Below are 23144 nucleotides of genomic sequence, written 5' to 3' on the forward strand. Positions count from 1 at the left end.
GAAGAATTCCAGAAGGGTGATATTGGGGAAGTGGGGAGGAGTGGGAAAATGTCAAGAAGTGAGAATGGCAGATGGTAGGGAATAGAGAACATAATTTGATTGTGGAAAGCGTTGTTCTCTAATATAAAATAAACAGTTGCAAAAATTGCATTGTATGTTACTAATGTACTTTACTGATGAATATTACGACAACCATAGTAGTTTATGTAGTTCCGTAACTTTTTTCTAGTTTTTACCAAGAAAATATTTTCTTCGGATAATACATATTTTTTCGCAATATAGCGAGATAAATAAGTGAATTCTTTAATCGGACTTGTTAATTTAAACTGAATGTAAGTATAATTATAAAGTCGTTCCTTAAACAACATAATTATAATAATTATATAAGTTTGGATTATATTTAATTTAGGTTAGGTTTGAGAAACGTATGTTATTAAATATATATTAAATTTTTCTTACTAGAGAGAGAGAGAATAGTTGTATAGTTTTGTAAAAGCTGTGTTAAATGAAATCTATCAATTTTTACTTTTATGAAACTTAGATAACATAAATCTTTGAAAAAACACTTATATATGCAAAACTTGGTGAAAAATATACAAATTATACATAAAAGTTTTCTTGCATATTCTAGGACAATGGTAACAGGACCTACTGAACATGGAATACAAGCTGATGTTATATTTGTCATTGAAGGAACAGCTGTTAATGGCGCGTATCTCAATGATCTTAAAACAAATTATCTTATTCCTACATTAGAGTAAGTGTATTAAATTATATATATATATATATATATATATATATATTTTTATATGTTAAATGTATGAATATAAAAAATAAGTAGTTAAATTTATATTATTATATATATAGTATAGAGACATTTTTTTTTTTATTAACTTATGTATTCTCATTTCTGTGTACAGATATTTTAGTCAAGGTGGCATAGAAGACAGGGAATATGTTTCTGAGGTACAACATAATTATATTTCTTATATTATTTTAAAATTAAGTTATGATTTATCTTAACAATTGATATTTTTATTTACAATAGAATAGTACAACATTGTATGGAATAGTTGTTTATCATGCCGCCGATTGTTTACCATCACCTTGTACAGAAACTTTTGGACCTTATTCAAGTCCTCATAAACTATTAATGGTCCTGGACAAACTCGAGTAAGAGTATAGAACATATAATTAAACTTTTTGCAATAAAATTGCATGTAAAATTAGTAGCAATACATTCTATATTGTATTCTTAAAATTAAATATTCTTTCTATTGATTAATTTACTTTATTAATATCATTCCATTTTCTAGAATGGTTGGTGGAAAGGGAGAATCTTATGCAAACATAGGTGAAGGCCTTGCAACAGGATTACAGTGTTTTGAAGACTTGCAATTGAGACGAGAGCCAAACACTGCATCACAGAAACATTGTATCTTAATATGTAATTCACCTCCATATCAAACTATGATTCAAGAATCTTACAAATTTGCTGGACACACTATTGAACAATTAGCTGCCATCTATCAAGAGGTGAGCAATATAAAAATTACATCATGTATAAGTACGTGTTTGAAGATTACATTTATATGTGTGCGTGTGTATGTATGTATGTACGTATGTACGTATGTATGTACGTATGTATGTACGTATGTATGTACGTACGTACGTATATACGTATGTATGTATTTATTTATTTATGTATATAATTTTTCAGAGAACTATTAATATTTCAATATTATCACCGAGGAAGATTCCAGCATTATACAAGTTATTTGAAAAGGCTGGTGGTGATTTACAGTCGTCACAAACAAAAAATTATGCCAAAGATCCGCGGCATTTGGTACTGTTGCGAAATTACAACTTAAAGGAAAGGCCCGTTAGTCCGCAAATGGGTGGTAATGTTCATAGCACAACTAGCGTGACGCAAATCCCTCTAAGTCCGTTACAAAGTAATGACAGCCCCAACCCTAATCAAGTACAACAGAACATCGCTCCGCCAAATCAGCAGCAAGGTCCTCCCTTCAGGAGTCAAACGCCTCAGAATATTACGGTCCATCAAGCTGTACCGTCGAGTATGGCGGCGCCGATGAACGCCGCGCGGCCGCCTTACAATCCGCAGATTGCCGCGCCACCGACTTATCATCCACCAGGAGTGAACATAGGACCCACGAGGGCCAGATGGATGCGACCGTTCATAGCACCAGGCGCTACCGCGCCTGCAAATACACAAGGCAGCGCACTAATAGCACAATTAACGCAACCACCTTCGTCTTTAGGACTTAATGTAGCCGCATTTGGTCAAAGATTAGATGGTAAGAGGTGATATCTTATCTATTTTTCCTATGATAATGCGAGCTATAATATAATATTTATTTTAGTAACTGGCAATAATGTTATGGCGGCTAATCAACAACAACAACAACAGCAACAGCAGCAGCAACAACTCACGCAACAACAGCAACAGTTGCGATTAACGATGCAGTTGCAGCAGCAAAATGCTCAACAAGCCACCATGTCCATGGCCGCTCAACCGACCCACAGTCAACCAGGATCGCAACTCACTGTGTCTTGTATTAGCCAATCAGTACCCACTCAAGTATCACAGACTGTTACAGCTTCGCAACAGGCGCCAGTGTCAGTGTCTTCTATTACGCAACAGATTGCTCATCCTCAAACACAAGTATAATGACATTGCATTACTATTTTATTTAATTATAGTTTCATATTTACGTTTCACATTTTAATCTATAAATTATATGATTCATATAATAGGGCTAACAGTTTAATAAACCCATTCCATCAATATATAAAAATTGCATATTAAAGATTTGCTTAATTTAATATACGTATATATATATATATATATATATATATATATATATATATATATATATATATATATATATATCAATCAATTATGAATTTTTAGGGCACTGTTTCTACTGGTACTGTACAAAGTCAACAACTCGCGCCACGCGAGCGCCAAAACATTTGGCAAGGCATCGTGGAATGGATTGAAAAGGCCAAAAATCCTACGGATGCGCAAAAGCAAACGAGACATGTTCCATGTCATGTGTCGGCTAATTCGAAAGACGGAGAACCAGAAATGTAAATTTTTGTTTCTCGTATTCTTACTGGAAATAGGTTTTTTTTTTTTATTTTTTGCATAAACTTTATCTTTCAGGAAAGCTGATACGTGGCCGTCGAAATTGATAATGCAATTGATGCCGAAACAATTGATAGGAAATATTGGTGGTACTTATCTAAAGAATTCTAAATCTGTTCTTTTCCATCCGACGCCATGTGAAGCATTGGAATCCTTGACGAAAATGATGAGCGCTGGATTTGTAAGTATATTTATTATTATTTTTTAATATATGTATATGATACAATTCTTATCTTTCAAATAAAACTAATGTTTAAAATTCAGAATATAATAGTTCTCTCTTTCAGGCAGGGTGCGTTCACTTCACCTCCCCTTCTTCGAGTCCGGCTTGTGAGATAAAAGTACTTATTCTTTTGTACACTGCAGAGAAGAAGACATATTTAGGTTTTATCCCGAACGATCAAACGGCTTTTGTAGACCGTCTTCGTAAAGTAATACAACAGCAAAAAACGTCTCAATCTTCTCTAAGACAGGGACAAGTGAGTACAATGACAAGCGTAAATTAATCTTACACATGAGTTAACAAAACAAAAAACATCGAAGAGTATTCGTACGATTCTCTTTGTCAGGCAAATCCTGGACCAGGAAATACAATTCCGGCACCCATGCCTACTACAGGTACCCAAGGTGGTATTCTTATGTCACAAACAAATACTATGGCAATGGGCGGTGGTCAAATAACGCAGAACATTGTATCTACTAATGCTCCTCCGCAAACTTTAACTCCGACCAGTGGCCCACAAACTCAAATGAATATGCAGGTAATGTGCAAGCATACTTTTCTAACAAACAGAATTATTTATTGATAGACGTTAAGATATTCGTTATACATTTATAGAATAGCGGAATAAGTGGACCACAAGCGAATACTGGTGCCGGTGGTATGATCGGACAGCAGCGTCCTCCGTTTGATGATATAGAGATGGCTAGGCATCAAAATTTGTTGAAAATTCAACATCTAAGACAAACGTTAGAGGCTGCACAACAGCAAGAAGCACAATATAAATCTCAATTAGAAGTAAATGTAAGTACAGACTTTTATATTTAATAGAAATAGTTTTTTAAAAATTTTGAAAACTTTCATGGTTATATATATGCAATATCATAATTGTGTAGATTCAACAAAATCTAGAGGTAGCCCAACAACAAGAAATGCAATATAAACAGCAACTTGAGGTAAGCTATTTTTATCTCACCTAGATATACATATTTTTTAATAAATAACGCATATGTGATGATACAAAAATAATTATTGTTACAGGCGCAACAGGCACAGAGAGGTCTGAATCCGGCCGCTATGTCCAATCAACAGGCAAATGCTCAAAGATTAATGCGTCCTGTTTCCACCAACAATCTTGGTCTCCGACATTTATTACAACAGGTAAGAACTAGCTTTATGAAAATTTACTAAAAAAACTAAATTTTATTCACGTTAGATCTTATATAAAAAATGTGCTTGTATTTCTAATATCTCTTACAATATATATTGTACACGTATGTATAATTAATATTTTATAGCCACAACCTCAATACAGACAAGTGTTTGGAGTGCAACAACAAATGGTAGGTCCAAGGGGACAAATAGCAACAAGGCCAATGGCACCTGGTAATACACAAAATCAGCAGTTTGAGGATGTGTCAAATTATGACTTTCTTGGTTGAGCATTCAGAAAGTGTCTTTTCAAGGAAATGTGAACTTTTTCTCTTTTTAAATTAATTTTATCAATATTTCAGAAAATGTACGAGAGTATCGCGATTTTAACATTTCGTATATTTATGAGAATACGTAGTATTTGTACATAAAAATCTAAAAAAATATACACAAATATACACATATATGAAATAGGCACTTGAGTATTAGAATATTTACAACATTGGAATAGAATTTCATAAATTTGGGTTGTTGCATGTAATAACTTATATATGGGCAATTATGTACTTATTTTAGTTGGAATCTTTATTAAATGATTTATATTTACATTAACATAATATCAGTACAAGGAAGATAATGTATTATTTTTTTTTTTTTTTTTTTAAGAGAGGAAGACAAAATATACAGTTGTAAAAATGTAGTGTCCATGACAACTTTTTGTTACATATATATATATGTATATATATATATAAGGACAATACTAAATATGGTCTTCGGACTTATTGCCTAAAAAACTTATGGCAATAGGTTAGCGATAAGGCATAACGAGAATAGATCAAATTTTATATTGGGCACAACACTGCAATTGGAGATACAAGCCATTTTCTAAAAAATTATTTTTTTTCCCTATAATTCTGTTTATGTACATCATAACTTTTCAATTTTCAACTCATATGAAAGAATAATATATTCGATCGTATTTATATAAACCTTTATATTTTTTAAATATATTTTTGATCATTATGCAGAGCTACTCCCAATTTCAATAATTGTCACATATGTCATCTGTTCCCCATCCACATTCGATTTATTACACGTATATAAACAAGTATATTATAATTTGCTTTTATTGAATGTGGTGTCAAAAAATCATGCTCTGTTTGGTACACATTTGGTACAAAACACACTGTTTGGTACAAAAGGTAAACATTTTTCGTTTAACTTTTTAATACTGAGTGTAGCTTTCATAACATTACTCAAAGTGATGAACTTGATAACATATGTGACAATTATTGAAATCAAAAGTGACTCTGTTAATCTGTATAATTCTTATATTTGTATATATATATATATATATATATATTGTTCTTAGGAAAATTAAAATAAAATAAAATATAAAATTTAATGTTATATATATATATATATATATATATATATATATATATATATATAATATATATAATATAAAAGAGTAATTATATAAACTCAATTTCAATTTTCCGACATACTTGAATTGAATTCTTTTAGTACTTCTTTTGTTATTTTTCTTACAATAGAGGAATTAAAAATTCTTCTTAAGCTCATAATTTTTGTCGGGTTGCAATTCCTTCATTTTAATGCTACACAAGGGAGAAGTCCTTATATATAAACGTAACTTACTTATGTACAAAATATTTTACATATGTTCAAACGTATATAATCTCTCAATCTGAACATTTTGTCTCAATACAATTAATTTTACTAAAAGATCATATCATTTGTATCACTTGCTGTTAATTCAATAATGTTATCAAAGAGTTTAGTATAATTCAAACATATAAAAATTTGGAAATTATTTGATAATAATGAACATGTTTGCCATTAATAAAAATTTGTTACGTTTTTACTTAATAATATTATAAAAGATATAACGAAATATATTATATCTGTACGACAAAAAAAATTAGATCTTTGAAAAATCAATACAATTGGATAAAGTGTGTCGTATGGCCATCCCGATAAATCGGATCATCTGTGATGGACGCACGACACAGCGGACACGATCGCTCTCTATCGAGCCACGTTGAAACGCACGTTTCGCAGAAAATATGCTTGCAATGAAGCCTGACAGGTGTAGTATATTCTTCGTGGCAAATGGCACATATACCGCCGGATGCAATTAGCTGTTCCTTCGACGGAGATACTCCTAATCTCTATAAAAAAAAAGCATCGTTACGCTGCTATTAACGTTGCGATAACATGACAATCTTGAAAATAATAACTTTGTTTTTGCATACCACATTTTGGAACAGTTTCCATATAGCAGTACGAAATAGTTTAAGACGTGATAATAGATCGCTGCCTTTACTCATGGTATACATCACCGAGAAGAAAATTCCTACGATTTTCTCTGGACCTTGGTACGTCTCGAATAGGTAATACAACCACGGTTGGACCGGTGCGACACATCGATAAAGCTGAGACGTCGCTTCCACCATAAGATAATACTTGCCCTGAAATGGATCGACATATTTACATTTCATTTCATTCATATAAATAATCTAATTTCGAGTCAAAGTAAGAATACTTACGCGATTTTGAAATGTTAGTAATCGTACCGGTAGACAGGTCAACAAAACTTTGCACATAATGGTGATAAGTTTAAGGAAAAAGTCCATCACTGTGACGTAACAGAGTAAGTCCCAGATTGTAAGTGGTTCTGCGTAAGGAGCGAAGGCGTGCAAATCGAACGTGTAACTGACAAACACGATACACGCAGTGATGTAGCACAGGATCAGCATAAGTAGCGACCAACTACGATTATGTTGTTTAGCGATCTCGCGTTTGAGATCGTTATTAGCGTGAATGAATGTAATCAATAATACGACGAATATGAATATGCCGGCTCTATGATCATAGAGACTTTTAGCAAGAAGAATGGTAACAAAGGGAACATATTGTTGCAGTTGTTTTAACATTGCTTGAGTTTCTGGACCTATTTGGACATTGTTGTTGTTGGCGGTAGCATTCTCTGAGGCATTGTTATTGTTACTTTGGCTTTCTATAATTTCGTTTGCACCCTCATGCATATTATTCGACAAGTCATCTGTAGATACATGGTGGTGATGGTTACGCATAGGTTCGTTCCGAGTACTATTTGTTATAGGTTCTTCTAGATTGATTACATAGCTGTCGCTTGGTAATGCAACAGGATGAACTTGATTTCGAAGTCCATGAATGGCCAAGAGCGATGTCAATGATATATTAGGCTGTCCAAAGAAAAAAAAGATTAGATAACAAATATTGTCTCTGTCTAATACTCGGTAATGCATTGTTTCAATAATACTTACTGCTGCTTGTTGTATGAAAGGACGAATTCCTTGAATAGTAGAGGATATATTATCTGCCAATAATCTAGAGCGCTCTGCTGTTCTGACACCAAAATTAAATGCCGTTCCAGGATTTATGTTTCCTAATGTATATCTACTATCACCTGGCAATTCTTGAATTTGTGCATTTTCATTTAAATTTGATATATCTGGCATCGTTAAATTGCAATTGCCCCTTGACACTCCGTCTATTGATCTATTCTCATCCATATTTTACCTAAAACATAAATTTTTATCAATATATTAATATCATTATATTAGTATAAAGAAATAGTTTATCAGTTTTGTTTATTACATCATCATATGTAATACACAATTTTTATAAAATATATCAATCATAACAAAAATGGAGAGCAGTAGTCTGACATATATAATATATATGACATTATTTCAATAAAATTATATTAATTTATTGGAAAATAAATACATTGTAATTTTTATAATTACATTTTTATAATACTGTTCTTTAAATATTAAGAGCCTTATGTAGCTACAATAACGAAAATAAGTGTCACTTTATAGAAACGTCAAAAATTAGAAAACAAACAATGATAGCAGATGTTTATTATCATATTTAACAATTTTATGTATAATTGTACAAAAAAAGAATATATACCTTGAGATATATATTATAATGGTATGTAAGTGTAAATTTTATTACGATCGTCGAATCATGCTCAATTCTCTGCTCGTAGTTTCGCTTTGTAGTCTAAAAAATTCCACGTCTCTCGCAGCAAATGTTCTCTTTGGCGTTATTTCGCGAGTCTCTATCATAATCACAATGTGCGAATGCACATCGTGTCACGCCATTTTCTTCGAGATTATTTGTACGACAGTAATTGGATCCAGTCTGAGCACGCGTATTAAACTGAGGACGTTTGAAAGTTGAGGCGCGTGCTTTTTTTTTTTTTTTTTTTCTCTTCGATAATTTTCCCATCTTATTGAATAAGGGGTAGAATTTTTAGATAAGTTTAAGAAACGCATTTATCTGGTATTGTGTGTGAAAAATTCTATCTTCCTGCATTGTTTCCCTTTTTATGTATATTTTTATGTGTATTGATGCTGAAACAAGAAACCTGTTATATCATCTGTTGATATTATTTCCAATATTAATATCGAGAATCTTTTATAGATGTCGATATGCGTTCTTAAAAGTTGATTACGAAAATGCATCTTTCCCTCCTTTTTTTTTTTCACGACTGATTTGTTTGAAAAACATGCAACGCGTATATTATTTTCGGAGGAGATGACATGTAAGCATAGAATACAAATGGAAGGAAGGTTAGTGAATAATTAATAATTAATATGTTAATCTTTAAAAAAATAAGAGAAAAATTGTCAAGTTTAAGAAAACTTACCCTGGCGAGCGGGTTTTATGTTTTCGGGTTTTTAAGCTCTCCTTACGAACCGATTCTATATAACTATACGTGCACTTTGATATCGGATGCTCGACAGGCGCGTTTACAGCTTTCGTCCAAATAATCGAGGCGATCATTCCCAAAGTCCGCGCTATGTAAAGTATCGTTTGATTGAAACTCATGTCCTTCAATCCGTAGCACTAAAGAGGAATCATTGTTACAAAATATTCCATATTTTAATTTTGTTAGAATATTTAAAGAGCGATATCTTGTTTTCTTTTCTTCAATCTTTAAAAAAAATCTAAATTATAAAAGAAATATACGAAAATTATAAAATGTAAATTACACTATAAATTTTGATTTGAATTAATATATATATATATATATATATATTAATAAATATATATTATGTTTATTACTAATATATTTTTTATTTGTTAATATATATACGTGATAAAATAGGAGATTTGTGACTTTTACAAATTAACAATGAATGTAAAAACAAACAATGTAAGTGGAAAAATTAAATTATTATTTTAAGATTGATTTGAATTTTTCCATTTACATTGTTTTTTGTTAATTTGTTGAAGTCACAAATCTCTTATTTTATCATGTAGAAGTAAAACGAAACTTTGTAGAGCAAAATAATATTAATAAAAAGTGTTTGTTTCATCTATTTCCCTTCAAGTATAATATATATTTATTAATATATGTATTAATTAAATCAAAATTTATAGTGTAATACATTTCAAAATTTTCACATATTTCTTTTATAATTTAGATATACAGGATGTTAAAAAATTAGACCGGCAAACTTTGAAGGATAAGATATTTTATCACGTAGTATTAAAACAAAACGTCATAGAGAAAAATAATATTAATAAAAAATGTTTGTTTTAACATCATCTATTACCCTTCAAAGTTTGTCGGTCTAATTTATTAACACCCTGTATATATTTATATTATCTATATATATATATATATATATATATATATATATATATATTAATAAATTTTGAATTCTACATTTCAAAAATTTTATTTTTGCTAAGGCATCCTAAGTTCTAAGTACCTGAAAAATAATTGAAGCTATGGCACTCTGTTCCGGATAAATAGGTTTCCTTTTTGGTCTCCTCAACGCTGTTTTTAATATCCGTGTAATATCCCGCGAGAGCTATAAAGATCTTGGTTTTATCAATTGTGCCTTAACAAGATTGAATGTTTTTCTTATCACGCGCGCTTATGCATGCACCTTGATTTCGGAATTATCGGGCAAATGTTGTTTGGCATAATCCAAAAGAGCTAAATATCGTGGATCGCAGAAATCCGCCTCCTTGTGTCCTATCAATTTATCTCTACTCCATAAATTTAGCACTCGAGTTCTCAAGGCTTGTTCCATCCACGCTTGGCCGAGCATATTCTGGACTTTCATTTGCAATTCTTTCCACTTTATAATGGACGAAAAAAAAATATAAATTAAAAGCGTAAAGAATTTTTTTTTTATCTTTAACATTTATTTTATCGAGACCTGCGTCATTGTTCCACTTTTAGGTTCGTCAATGTATGCCAACACGCTGCTCGATAATACCTCATTTATATGGAGATCAGTTGAGCCCAACATATGGGTGATATGAGCAGCAGGAGCTCCGCCATCGTCATCACTGTTAACGATTGTTTGAATTTTTTATTTTTTCCAATATTTGGTTAATTTTAAAGATAAAAGCAGGATTTCAACTAATGTACCATCTACACGAAATTTCGCATCTCAATTAATAACTTTTCTTTTTAATTTATAATTTTTTAAATATTTTAGATAACTAATTTTGTATTTTTTAAATATATGTTTAATGTTTGAATTTATTTTTCTGAATTTTTTTGTGTTATTGAGAAGCTATTCGTGGCTGTACTTACGCGTTTAAAATGATATATAATCTGAGGAAATCTGCGACCGATGATTTTCGGATGTCAAAGTTCTCGTTCACGTTGCTCAAACATTCTAATAAAAATTGCACCCAATCACCATCACTGCTTACATTTGTCAACATTTTTCTCTTTGCAATCAGACTAACAATCGCTGGTAAGGTTGCAAGGAATTCCATACCGTCTTCGTACACATACTGTTAAATAAAATTAAAATTAACGCTTTATGAAATATATGAAGAGATATAATAGACCTGAAAAAATACATTAATTAAAAGATAAAATAATAATAATGCTTTACGATAAAAATAGTTTTATATTAGATTATTTTCTCTAACGATTACTTTCAATTATAAAGTAAAGATTTAAAAGAAGAACTGTAACGCTTACTTTTAAAAATAATGATTTTAAATATTTTTTTAAATTAAATGTAAATTTTATGTTTATATTACTATACTTTTATATAAAGTATTTTCTATTTTATTTTTAATCTTGTTTTATTATTGTAAATACATATAACTGCATTCTCTGCATTTTATTTTTTAATATTTTATCAAAGGAAACAAAGATTGTCTTCATTATTAATAAAATTTTTATAAGTATATATTCGATTTTCTGCTTGTTGAATAAACATGTTCTCATATCCTTTTTTTACTTACCTCCCAATATGTGTGTGGCAAAACACCGTGTCTCTTGGCCTCCTTCGCTTGTTGGCTGATGTTGAAAATTGTAAGCGCGACCGATAATCTATGCATGGGTGAAATTGCTTCGGGCATAGAACGCAGAACTGAAACTAACGTTTCACCCCGTGGTCCTGACCACCACTCGGTACATTTTTGACGTCGCGATGTCCAGTCAGCGATCAACGAAGCTGTCTGCTGCTGCGTCGGAATGTCACCGGTTAAAAGCAGCCAAAAGACAGCTTCCGCACTCGGCGAGTTTCCTTGACGAGGCAATAGAGTGACTACTTCCGGTATCGTTAATCCACGGTACACGATCTAAACAAATTTCTAAATTAGAAAAGTATTGATATTTTTCACGACATGCTTTAAAACTTCGTCAAATCTCCCTTAGTAAGAAAATTATTCAATCAATTTATTACAAGGACATGAAAACAAAATACGATATTAAGCAAATATTAAAGAAAAGACTAAAATATCTCGTGTTTCTTTAACATAATTGTTTGAGATACGTTATTTATACAAAATAAAAAATAATTATGTATAATCGGTGAATAATAAATAATATTTATAGCGCGATTGAATATTCTGCGATCATTACACCATGTTTAGGATCGATTTCCGAAGTTTCCTTGACGATTGTTTTTGCATCGCTTAATCCATCGTACAGACTGTCAATCGTAATCTGACTAATTATATTCGGACCGAAGTAACGTCGAATATATCTCAAGAGATCGTGATGCACGGGAATTTTTTCGCAGAGAGCTTCTTTTAGGTTTGTGCTCGTGCTAGGTTCTCCTCTCGTTTTGCTTACCTTAGGGTGACAAATTTAATGTTCATTTTATTGAAAGATAAAGCAATTGTTTACGTATTTAAATAGAATCACAATGGAATTAGTTTGCCAAGTTTCTCGCGCGAATTTTATATATATATATATATATATATATATATATATATATATATATATATTTCGCAATCTCGTACTTCGATAAATAATTCCAACCGTCATACGTGCCGTTCTCTCGTTCCAAAGTTAGCTTTTCTTTCGCTGAACGTGATGCAATTCCTCTTTCTATCCCATAGAGTGAATAAACGAACTCTTCGAACTCGGACTCCTCTTGACAGGTGAAACATCTTTCGTAATTTCTAATAATTTCTTCACTCAAAAATTCGAATTGATCGGCGTTATGTTACGTGAAAGATATAACAAAAATAAAGCAACATTGAATTCTATTTGGAATTTATTGGTTGTGTATTGGACATTTAAATTTATTTTTATCTAAAATTTTAAACGAAGCAATTTTTGCGTTACTTTAAAGAGATTTTGACATCTAATCTGAAGAGAAATTAGAAGCAAGAGATTTCGATTTTACTGTTTTGCATCGTTATATTACTTCAAGTATATAATTTTTTTTTTTTTATTTAATACTTACTATACTGATGAAACTCTATAATCTGTTACATAGGAACTATGCATATAAATGTATTAAGTAATTTTCAACGCGAAATGCATTTTTAAGCTACATGTAGAAAAGAAAATAATTTATATGCATATATCTAATATTTCGCTGATTTTTTATTGCGAATATCGTGCGTATACATACAAAATAAGAGATTATCACTTGCAGATTGCACAAAATCGTTCTCGTATATATCTATCAATTATACTACTGACACAGATAGTATACTGATAGTATACTGATCGATAGTATAGAACAAGAGAATCACAACTGAAAATATATGATGAGATACTCGCAGCCTCAATTTTGGAATTTATATTTTAATTATTTCTTGTTTCTCATCTTTACAGTTGTGATTCTCTCTCTCTCTCTCTCTCTCTCTCTCTCTCTCTCTCTCTCTCTCTCCCTCCCTCCCTCCCTCCCTCTCTTTCTCTCTTTTCTTGTTCTTCTCTGTTTCATTCCAAACCATCAAACATACGTCGTTTACGATATTCGTATAAACTACTAACTAATACATGCGGTCGCGTATTACAAAATGCATTTGTGCAATTCGAGTAATTGAGCATTTATGTATCTTTTTATCATTGTCAGAATCGTATGATTCTTCTCAACATGTGTTCAAATATGTGTAATAGATAATAATAATAATAATAATATTAATAACATTCTATTGCTAATGTATAGTATTCTATACGCACACGTGATACTGTATGCTGTGTATGAGCGATTAAAATGACGCGATTAACGAATTATGTATTTTATTTCAAGATCTAATTATAAGATAAAAATTGCGCGCATATAATATATGTGTCTATACACAAACGTTAACGTACATTTATCTTAGAATACATACAAACGGTAACAACGCTAATATACATGATATATACTAATATAATCTGAGTATATATATGTATATATATATCTCATAATATGTATTAACGATTACGTTTTTCGCAAACAATTAACTATATGTTCAGCGCTAAATTAATAATCAGTTAACTTTCAACAGAGTATAGTAAAATATAGGTATATGTATGTATACATATGTATATATACTATTGCTTTGTCCTTTCCGAGTACCTTCCTACAACATCAGTATTATTTAGGCCAAATGCAGAGGAAAGGATTGAGCTAAAAGAAAGTCGACGCTCTACTTTGCTATCTTCTTATTTAATATCATAATCTTGTTTACTTTTATTTGCATTCGGTTCTCTTCCTCGAACATTCTTTATCATTTGTCCATGTTTAACATTGTCGAATGTTAATTCCTATTGGCACGTTTTTATTTTCTTCTCAATGAAATCCATGAAACTCACCCATGAAATCGATATATAATTTTAATTCGTCAAAAATCATGTACGCACTATATTTGTAATTTATATATATGTATAAGGATATATAATCTGTCAACACACATACAAATGGCAAGAATACGCAAATAAAAATGTAATGCCGTTAAGAGAGATAAGTCCTTTCCACTAAAATCTGAAAATTTTAATGAATGATTTTAGAATAGAAAATTTTTTATACATAGGTATATGATTGAATTTGCAGTGAATTTTTTTACCGTTGACGTTTTCTTCGATTATTATTAATATTTTCAAAATTTCAATTATTATTATTGTCACTTATATTTCAAAATCACGTCTCTTTGCGCGCGTTCGACTCTTTGCAACTTTAAAAGAACCATCTCATCATGACGTCTATTGCTTTTGACTTTTTTGTCGATCGATGTGCTCTTTACGTTGAACAAGTCTTCAATGGCTTGAGATGCAATAATACACGGTACGCTAAATCGACGACTCGTCTTACCGGATATTGTATAGCTATCGAAAAACGCATTTTCGTGCGCGATTGCACGAGATATGATCTCGTATGACCTCGTAGGGAACATGATTTAGTTTCAGTGTCAGAGAAGAATGCACTTCTCGCCGGTGTCGTGTGGATAGGATCGCATCGGTTGCGAAGTCGCGGGTGACGGCGAGTTTGGCCTACCCTCTATCGCCTGAATACTCTTCATCAGTTCTCGGAATACCTATTGATTATCGAGATATATATGTTAATCATTTTTAATTTATGAGAAATGTTTGCTATTTTATTTTACGAATCTTTAATGTGACACATAAAAAGTGAATTTTATAAAACAATAATGAAACTGGAACTTAAATAATTCTAAATGATATTCTAAGAATTCTACAGTTTAATTTTAACGACGAATTCTTCGATAAATTTTTTGCGACGTTTTTATGAGAAATTTCAATCAGTATTCCTTGGAACAATTTTAACGTTAAATATGAGTCGAATAACAGTTAAATTAATGGTGATTTTAATTTGAACCGGGATAATACGTAGATTGTCTCTCGGAAAAGATTGATAAATAATATATGAAGCAAACCTGTACGACGCGACAGTTAAATCTAGCACTGCACTCGACGTAACCGCATCTCCAATGCTTTCGGACTAGGTTCACGATATCTCTGTATCTGGTCCCGGAAGCGACGGTCTGCGACAATTCATCCTGCTTGTTTCCAACCACCAGTAAGGGTACGCCTCTCATGTCGCGTGCCTCGTAGATTTGTTCGCGTAACGTCCTGATATACTGAATAAATCATAAGTGAGAAATGTTATGATGTAATAATAAATGTTGCATACATCAGCATATAATTAGAATACAATGAGAAGAAGCTTTCTAAATCATATGTATCTTATTTAGAAATATTTTAATTGTCCTTTTTTTAAAACTGTGTGGTATTAAAATAATACACGTCTATTTTTATAATACTAATATACAAATGTACAATTTTAAAATATATGAGAAACGAGCGATATATTTTAAAATTGTACATTTGTATATTAGTATTATAAAAATAGACGTGTATTATTTTAATACCACACAGTTTTAAAAAAAGGACAATTAAAATATTTCTAAATAAGATACATATGATTTAGAAAGCTTCTTCTCATTGTATTCTAATTATATGCTGATGTATGCAACAGTTTTTTAATCTTGTGTAACATTTATTATTACATCACAACATTTCTATGCCTATACTTTTGACTTGTTGTCAGCAAAAATCGATTCAACATCAGTAAACTCGTGCAAAGTGCAAACTGTGTTAGGTTTTGTTCCCAAGAGGTCGGCCTTTCGTCACCCAGGCAAACATCCAGATAATCAAACTTTTATGCCGGCAACTTCGAGTCGGCTACAACTCGAAGTGAGAGTTTTCGCGAGAAAAAAGGCTGGCAAGAAAAACTTTGGAAGAAAGACAAGCGCGAATCCCCCATATGTTTGCCGAGTTTTTGACAATCTTCCGAAATGAAGAGTTCTGTCTCTCGCGAGCTTGTGTGCAATTTATTACACTTTAATGTCAAATTCCTCATTAGTTATATACCTGAAACGTGTCCTGATTACTGAGATCAAACACGAGCACGTATGCTGTCGCGCTCCGTAATCCGTAATAACGGAAGTCGGTCCATTCCAAATGCGAGCTAACCGGAAAGTACGGAATGGTCGGCAGATCGGTGATCTTCAATTCGTACAATCGATCGGCCAGCACGACACTCGGATAAAATGTCTCCCGTCGCTCGGTCGGCGTGTATTCCTCCGAGAACTCGCTCCAAACAAATTGCTGCAAGTATGAATAAAAGTCACACATGCACACACCTGAAATTTAAGTAAATATAATAAACGTAGAGTTATAATAAAATTAGAAAAATGCAACGAAAAATTTGTTGGCGTGTATTCTTCAAAAAACTCACTCCAAACAAAATGGTGAAAGCATGAATAAACATCCACATCTGGAGTTTGTAAAAAATAATAAACGTAGAGTTATAGTAAAATAACAAAAATTCAGCGGAAAAATTGTTTCAAAAATTTGAATTTGTATGTTGGCTGTTAACAGAGAGAGAGAGAGAGAGAGAGAGAGAGACACGCTTGACATATTTTTTTTTTCATCAGAAGCAACCGGCGTTCCTTAGGATATTCGTTGTGCCTTTTAATTTCCTCGCGAGTCGATAATCGTCGCCTTCGATAAGCGGAAACTGTTATCGGAAATGAATCTAGCGCCCGAGCGACTCGTTTCCGCGATTTATTCTCTTCCTGAATTTGAAACAAAGATTCCGACACTTCTTTCGTCACGTCAATTGTATATGAAGCGCGCGCATGTGGAATCGCGTTCGTTCATATACAATATTTACAAAGTTATCGGTGCGTTTTTGCTTTCTGCCAAATTGATAGAAAGTAATTTATAAAAAATAGAAAACTATCGTGATACATTTATAAAATATCAGAATTTTAAATTTTATGTTTTAAAATGATTTTTTTTTAATTAAAATGAAAAAAATTTATTTAATTTATTGATACACACACTGACTGCACGTTTAATACCCGATAAATTAATTAAATAACAAGGTAGAAAACATTTTTCGAAATACCATGAAGTTAATTGATACGATCACGTTACGAAAGGATTTTACTCGGATTATACTTGTTTTTCCCACGCCGGGTGCACCCAGGAAGACGACTTTAACGCGATCTAATGTGTCCGCGGGACTATCCTCCTCTTTCGAGTTGCCTTCGGCACCTTCGTAGGTTATTGTATTTCCGCCTCTTCTTTCCAAATAATCGAGGTCCAGCTCTGCAGCAAAGACAATTAAATTGTGAACAAACGCAAATATTATGTACATGTGTGACAATATAGGAAAAACTTGTTGCTCACTATACACGTTGTCGAGGGATTTTATAACTTTGAAATCCGATCTTTGGGAATATTGTAATACGAATGAATCTCGTCGTTTTGAATAATTTTATAATGTAAATATTCGGAAAATTACACAATTCAATAAAATATATTAAGGATATACATAGTATATTATATAATCAACCAAACCAATTATTCTCAAAGTTTAAAAAATTGTATTTTACATTTATATAAAAGTATAATTAAAATTTTTATCAGTATAATTCAATAAAAATCTTTTTTTGCTATAATACAGATTTAAAAATGTAAATCGAATTGGAAAAAACTTGTTGTGCAAAAAAAATTATAAATAACAGCTATCTGATAAATCCGATAAATTGTTAAATATTGCAGTCTAATTAGTATATCACAGACAGAAAAAGTGATCAAAAAAGCTTCTTCGTTTTCTAAATGGATTTAATTTTTAAATAAGTTTGCAAAAAGAAAAAAGAGAGAGAGAGAGAGAGATAATGCGAAACGATCGGATCGATGATCCGATGGAACGAATTAATTAACAGTATTTAGAATCTACTTCGGAAGAAACGAATGATGAGATTCCAACTTAGTTGTTAGTTACCATTCTATAGAAAACTTTATGGAAAAGTATTTTTTGAATATTTGTTTTGTCGATTTTGCAGTACCTCTCGGTAGATATTATTCTATGGAATCTTCCGTCATAAAAATATATTATTCATGAAACGAGAAAGAATATTTTTATGTAAGACTCCATATTCCACACTCCATACGTGCCTTACGCATAAATTGTGTATCTTTGAAAATCGGATTCGTTTGTCTTTATAGAAGTAGTTATTTTAGGTTGTAGATTTACTTTACGAAATCGCACACATGAATACGAAACGTATTTGCAGTGCGTCCATGAAATGATTTAATTTAAAAATATAATTTTGCGAAAGAAATAAATAATATACATATGTATTAATTGAAAGAACACATAAAGATACATAGTATTTAACGTTATTAGAGATTTATGATTTATGAAATTGAAACAAAGCATCTTTATGTAAATTATATTCTTATATTTTATTAAAAACGGAATGTGTGAAGAAATATTTATGAAGTAATCCACTCATTTTCCAAAGTTTTCTGATTATGCTGAAACTTGCACAAATTATAGTCCTAGCAAAAGTAAAATTATTCTACAAATCTTTTGGTCCGATCAACAGCTCTCTATTAACAGGGGTCTAAATTTTTATAATTTGGGCTATCGCATCAATTTCAAACGTAAATTTCAGTAGACTATTCGATTTTATCCAGTAGACTATTTTGATTTTAAAAAACAAGTTGTGGTTTTGAAAGATCTTTTTACGCTCTTTAATTTTACTTTTAATTTTAGTTTTTTAAAAGTCGAAATTTATTTAAGATTTTTGAAGAACAAAATAAAAATTGTTTTTTTTTAACTTTAGACATCTTCGATTTTCTTCAAAAATATTTTGAAAAAAGTAGAACTTTTCTCCTCTAAAACGAGTCCAGGATCAAAATGGCAGACTTTTAGTTTTTAAAATTTTAGGACCAAGCGTGTCATCCATGATGCAACTCAAGCACTGTTGCAAACAAATGATCTGGTCAGTCCTTTTACATTTGTGATGACCTCTCTCCTATATATGTATTCAAAATAATGTTCTTATAACTACAAAAATAATAATATCAAAAAATTGCGTTAATTGAAAATGAAAACTTATAAAAATATTTTAACTGAAAAGGATTGTACAAAATAATTGTTTTAATATCTTGAAAAGTTTAGTAAAAAAAGCAAAATTAATAAATATTAATAAAAAATTAAAAATTAGAAATTAATATAAAAATAAAAATTTACACCGAAATTATAAATTATAAATTAAAATAAATAAAAAATGATACGGATAAAAATTTACACAAAAGTTATAAACTACATATAAAATATATATAAAATTATACATAAAATTATAAAATATTATATATATAAAAAACAAAAGAATTTTAATAAAAAAAAACTTAGTGCTACTAGACTAAATAACATGCTAAAATTAATGAATTCTTTAATATATTTACATTGTAATTATTGATGTAACTAAATTAAATATAGTTCTAAATTAAATTTAAATCTAAATTTTTATTATTTATTGATATTAATATATACTTTAAACTTCACGGGGCTAAGTTTTTTTTTTAATTTAAATTTATAATTTTTGTATAAATTTTTATTTTTGTATTAATTTCTAAATTTTAATTTTGTGTTATGTATTAGATTTTATTTTATTAAACTATTCAAGATATTATAAAACAAGTATTTTGTAAAACTCTCTTTTTGATTAAAATATTTTTATAAGTTTTTATTTTCAGTGAGCGCAATTTTTAATAGTATTAGTTTTGTAGTTAAAATAACATTATTTTATAAATACAAATGTGAGAAAAATCATCTGCTCACAAGCAATAGGACTGATCAGATCATCTGGTTGCACTTGCAACAGCGCTTAAGCTGCACCGTAGGTGACGCGCTCAGTCCTAAAATTTCGAAAACTAAATATCTGCCCATTTTGATATGAAGATTCACTTTGGAAAGATATTTTTGAAAAAAATCGAAGATGTCTAAATTTGAGAAGAAAATTATTTTTATTTTGTTTTTCAAAAATCTTAAACAAATTTTGACTCTTTTTAAAAACTAATTTCATAAAAATAAAGAGCGCAAAAAGACCTTTCACAATTTGTTTTTTGAAATTGGAGTAAACTATTTTAAATTTTATCAATGTTTAAAATTGGATGCAACGACCCAAAATAATAAAAATTCAGGTCCCTGTCATTAAACAGCCCGTTGGTTGTAGGCCAAAAGATTTGTAAAATAATTTAACTTTTGATAGAATTACAATTTGTGCAATTTTCAACATAATCGAAAAACATGAGAAATTTGAATGAATCACTTCATAAATAATGTAAATATAAATTAATATTTAATTATGACAAGGTTGTACAAAATTTTTATCCCGCCTTTTAAAGTTGAATAATAATACGTCAATCCATGTCGCCATAAATAAAAGCAGCAAAAGATGGATACACTTGATAACGGAAATCAATCCTCAATTCATTTGATTAAATAATTGAGTTAATTAAGAAGATTATGTGCACTTATATATATAATATAGCATTACATCGTAAAATAGTATTTAATAAATAAAAATTATGTATAAATTAACAAAAAAGTATTTATATCATATATGTTTTAATACATAAGATAAGCAAATTGACAGAATCTTTTTACATTTTAAATAAAATTGATATCAATTTCTCCGGTTTTTGCTTTATAATAAAAATAAAAGAACCTCACATGCATTTATATAGAGTACGATGAACTTATTGAAATGTCACGTGTATTGACAAGCTCGTTTACCCAAAAGCCGTCTATTCGCTTGCAAAATCGAGCTCGATGTGTCGTTGTCTTTCAGCGAGCGATCCATGAGATTGAATTATTATAGAATATCGCGATGGCAAATGTTGAATGTTCGGATCGCACATTTATCGTCGCGTTTAGACGACCTTCGCGGTCGAAGTTCGCCGATCGACTGACGAGAACTCCGGGATACTGTCTCTTCTCAGGTAGGGATCAACGACCATATATGTGTGTATGAGCTGAGAATTTTTATCCTGATTATTATATCGCGAAAATAGAATTTAAAATATCTCTTTAAATTATTCCAATTGTAATTTAACGGCGAATTTTTTAAATAATAACTTTTCCCTTTTTTACGAAACACATTTCTGAAATTTTCTCAAGCAACGTGGCAGGCTGAAGAGATTATCATATTAACGTGTATTAATTGGATTAAATATACAAATTTTAACGTTAAAGTTTGCGAAAGACGTCCCGTCGTTACTTCGTCTCGTTGTTACTTCGTCAATAGAGTGTCATTGAATAAAGACTCTAATTAGCTGCAGGCTTTTATTGAAACTTCTAATTAATTTTAGCATATTAATTAGAACGTGATCAAAAGTAATCGATGCACGAGAGCGAGCTACGTGTGAAACCTTTTTACAAAAAACTTATATTTTGTAATATTCTTATCACAAAGAGATTTTGTACTTAGATTGTTTAAAACATTTTAAAGCTCCCATTGTATTAAAAGAAAATACAGAAAAATAATAACAAATTAATATATGTAAAATACATTTTACATAGCATTTTTATTTAATGGAATGAAACGAGTTTCTCTCGTGCATATTTTTTAAATAATAATGGACAAATAAGGTATTTAAAGAAAAAATTATAATATATAATAATATACATATAATAATACTTACGATAGTGCTTATGCGGCGGGAGGCTTCGCCTCCTCCAGCCGCTCGCAGTTTTTGTACCTATGGTTATCGCTGATTTGCAAAAAAATTCTCATAAGTTGCCTCGGGGCGGATTGATATGATTTCGTTGTTTGAATCTTTTAAGGTGAATCTTGTCGATTGCAACAATGTCTTCAACACTCTATTGTGCTTTCTAAGTTTTTTTCTCTTTTACATCTTTTTTTTTTTACTTTATCCTTTTTCGATACGTTATAAATATGTACAATTAAAAAAAATACTAATCTGGATTATCATTCTTAATAAAAATTATCTCACTGTATTTTAACTCTTAGATTATAAATAATCTAAATGTGTGTCAATGTTGTTTACAATCTCGTGACTGCAGTCATCCTACGAATAAAAAGGTTTCGATTGTCCATTGGGTATTGCTTCACCCCGAATAGATATATTTCGAGTTCGTTTCGTCTCGTTTCATATCCTCTCAATGTTCTCAAGAGGCATCTGTAATAGTCTACTACTTTCGATAGTTCTAGATAGATTATGTAATTCTCAGTTAAATCTCATGTATGTATGTGTGTATCACTGTTCTTGTCAACATAATCGAACAATTTTATTGTGTTTATATATATATATATATATATATATATATACGTTTATAATAAATTTTAGAATATTAGGAGAATTTGAATGCTTATCGTACGTATTCGGTTCTACCGAGAAAGTGTTTAGAAAACTACGTTCATGCCAGGTAATTTTATTGCAAAATTGTGTTTCTTTCTCGTTGAATC

The 23144-nt window shown here is 30.6% G+C and overlaps 4 protein-coding genes across 5 annotated transcripts; 1 reads left to right on the top strand and 3 right to left on the bottom strand.

The window, feature by feature from the left end:
- Nucleotides 1-8: 8 nt before the first annotated feature.
- LOC140663100 (mediator of RNA polymerase II transcription subunit 25) lies at nucleotides 9-5533 on the top strand. 2 transcript variants are annotated; one of them, XM_072887010.1, is made up of 16 exons: nucleotides 9-152; nucleotides 230-332; nucleotides 632-757; nucleotides 921-966; nucleotides 1049-1173; nucleotides 1317-1536; nucleotides 1721-2318; nucleotides 2385-2686; nucleotides 2936-3114; nucleotides 3191-3353; nucleotides 3460-3651; nucleotides 3742-3933; nucleotides 4011-4196; nucleotides 4289-4348; nucleotides 4434-4553; nucleotides 4691-5533. In XM_072887010.1, coding segments are annotated over exons 2-16 (2655 nt in total). In that variant the 5' UTR covers nucleotides 9-152; nucleotides 230-330; the 3' UTR covers nucleotides 4835-5533. The 2 variants fall into 2 exon arrangements, with proteins under 2 accessions (XP_072743111.1, XP_072743102.1); XM_072887001.1 differs by having other exon boundaries at nucleotides 34-332.
- Nucleotides 5534-6071: 538 nt separating this feature from the next.
- Nucleotides 6072-8709, bottom strand: Rnft2 (ring finger protein, transmembrane 2). Its single transcript, XM_072887689.1, has 5 exons — nucleotides 8529-8709; nucleotides 7874-8129; nucleotides 7115-7792; nucleotides 6821-7036; nucleotides 6072-6736 (listed from the first exon to the last, which is right to left on the bottom strand). Exons 2-5 carry the CDS (start codon nucleotides 8120-8122, stop codon nucleotides 6503-6505), a joined length of 1377 nt encoding a protein of 458 aa, XP_072743790.1. The 5' UTR covers nucleotides 8123-8129; nucleotides 8529-8709; the 3' UTR covers nucleotides 6072-6502.
- A 192-nt stretch (nucleotides 8710-8901) lies between these two features.
- Nucleotides 8902-12879, bottom strand: LOC140668694 (probable citrate synthase 2, mitochondrial). The gene is made up of 9 exons (XM_072897940.1): nucleotides 12874-12879; nucleotides 12472-12684; nucleotides 11850-12188; nucleotides 11182-11387; nucleotides 10799-10931; nucleotides 10523-10717; nucleotides 10343-10444; nucleotides 9271-9470; nucleotides 8902-8974 (listed from the first exon to the last, which is right to left on the bottom strand). The coding sequence occupies exons 1-9, from the start codon at nucleotides 12877-12879 to the stop codon at nucleotides 8923-8925; spliced, it is 1446 nt and encodes a 481-aa protein (XP_072754041.1). The 3' UTR covers nucleotides 8902-8922.
- An 849-nt stretch (nucleotides 12880-13728) lies between these two features.
- LOC140672851 (ras-like protein family member 10B) lies at nucleotides 13729-22317 on the bottom strand. Its single transcript, XM_072905317.1, has 5 exons — nucleotides 21452-22317; nucleotides 17807-18075; nucleotides 16723-16959; nucleotides 15726-15929; nucleotides 13729-15365 (listed from the first exon to the last, which is right to left on the bottom strand). The coding sequence occupies exons 1-5, from the start codon at nucleotides 21516-21518 to the stop codon at nucleotides 15240-15242; spliced, it is 903 nt and encodes a 300-aa protein (XP_072761418.1). The 5' UTR covers nucleotides 21519-22317; the 3' UTR covers nucleotides 13729-15239.
- Nucleotides 22318-23144: the final 827 nt, after the last annotated feature.

Source organism: Anoplolepis gracilipes, chromosome 1, assembly GCF_047496725.1.
Source record: "Anoplolepis gracilipes chromosome 1, ASM4749672v1, whole genome shotgun sequence".
NCBI classification, from domain to species: Eukaryota; Metazoa; Arthropoda; class Insecta; order Hymenoptera; family Formicidae; genus Anoplolepis; species Anoplolepis gracilipes.

Coding starts and splice junctions, on each gene's coding strand:
- LOC140672851 (XM_072905317.1), bottom strand. CDS start 21,518: ATGGATCGCTCGCTGAAAGACAACGACACATCGAGCTCGATTTTGCAA. Junction 16,960..17,806: donor GAAAAACAAGTATAATCCGA/GTAAAATCCTTT, acceptor TCATACTTGCAG/CAATTTGTTTGGAGCGAGTT. Junction 15,366..15,725: donor TTAACTGTCGCGTCGTACAG/GTTTGCTTCATA, acceptor GATAATCAATAG/GTATTCCGAGAACTGATGAA.
- LOC140663100 (XM_072887010.1), top strand. Junction 758..920: donor TATCTTATTCCTACATTAGA/GTAAGTGTATTA, acceptor TTCTGTGTACAG/ATATTTTAGTCAAGGTGGCA. Junction 3,652..3,741: donor CTTCTCTAAGACAGGGACAA/GTGAGTACAATG, acceptor TCTCTTTGTCAG/GCAAATCCTGGACCAGGAAA.
- LOC140668694 (XM_072897940.1), bottom strand. Junction 10,932..11,181: donor TTATATATCATTTTAAACGC/GTAAGTACAGCC, acceptor AATCGTTAACAG/TGATGACGATGGCGGAGCTC. Junction 10,445..10,522: donor CCGATAATTCCGAAATCAAG/GTGCATGCATAA, acceptor AGATCTTTATAG/CTCTCGCGGGATATTACACG.
- Rnft2 (XM_072887689.1), bottom strand. CDS start 8,122: ATGGATGAGAATAGATCAATAGACGGAGTGTCAAGGGGCAATTGCAAT. Junction 7,037..7,114: donor TACTAACATTTCAAAATCGC/GTAAGTATTCTT, acceptor GATCCATTTCAG/GGCAAGTATTATCTTATGGT. Junction 6,737..6,820: donor GGAAACTGTTCCAAAATGTG/GTATGCAAAAAC, acceptor TTTTTTTTATAG/AGATTAGGAGTATCTCCGTC.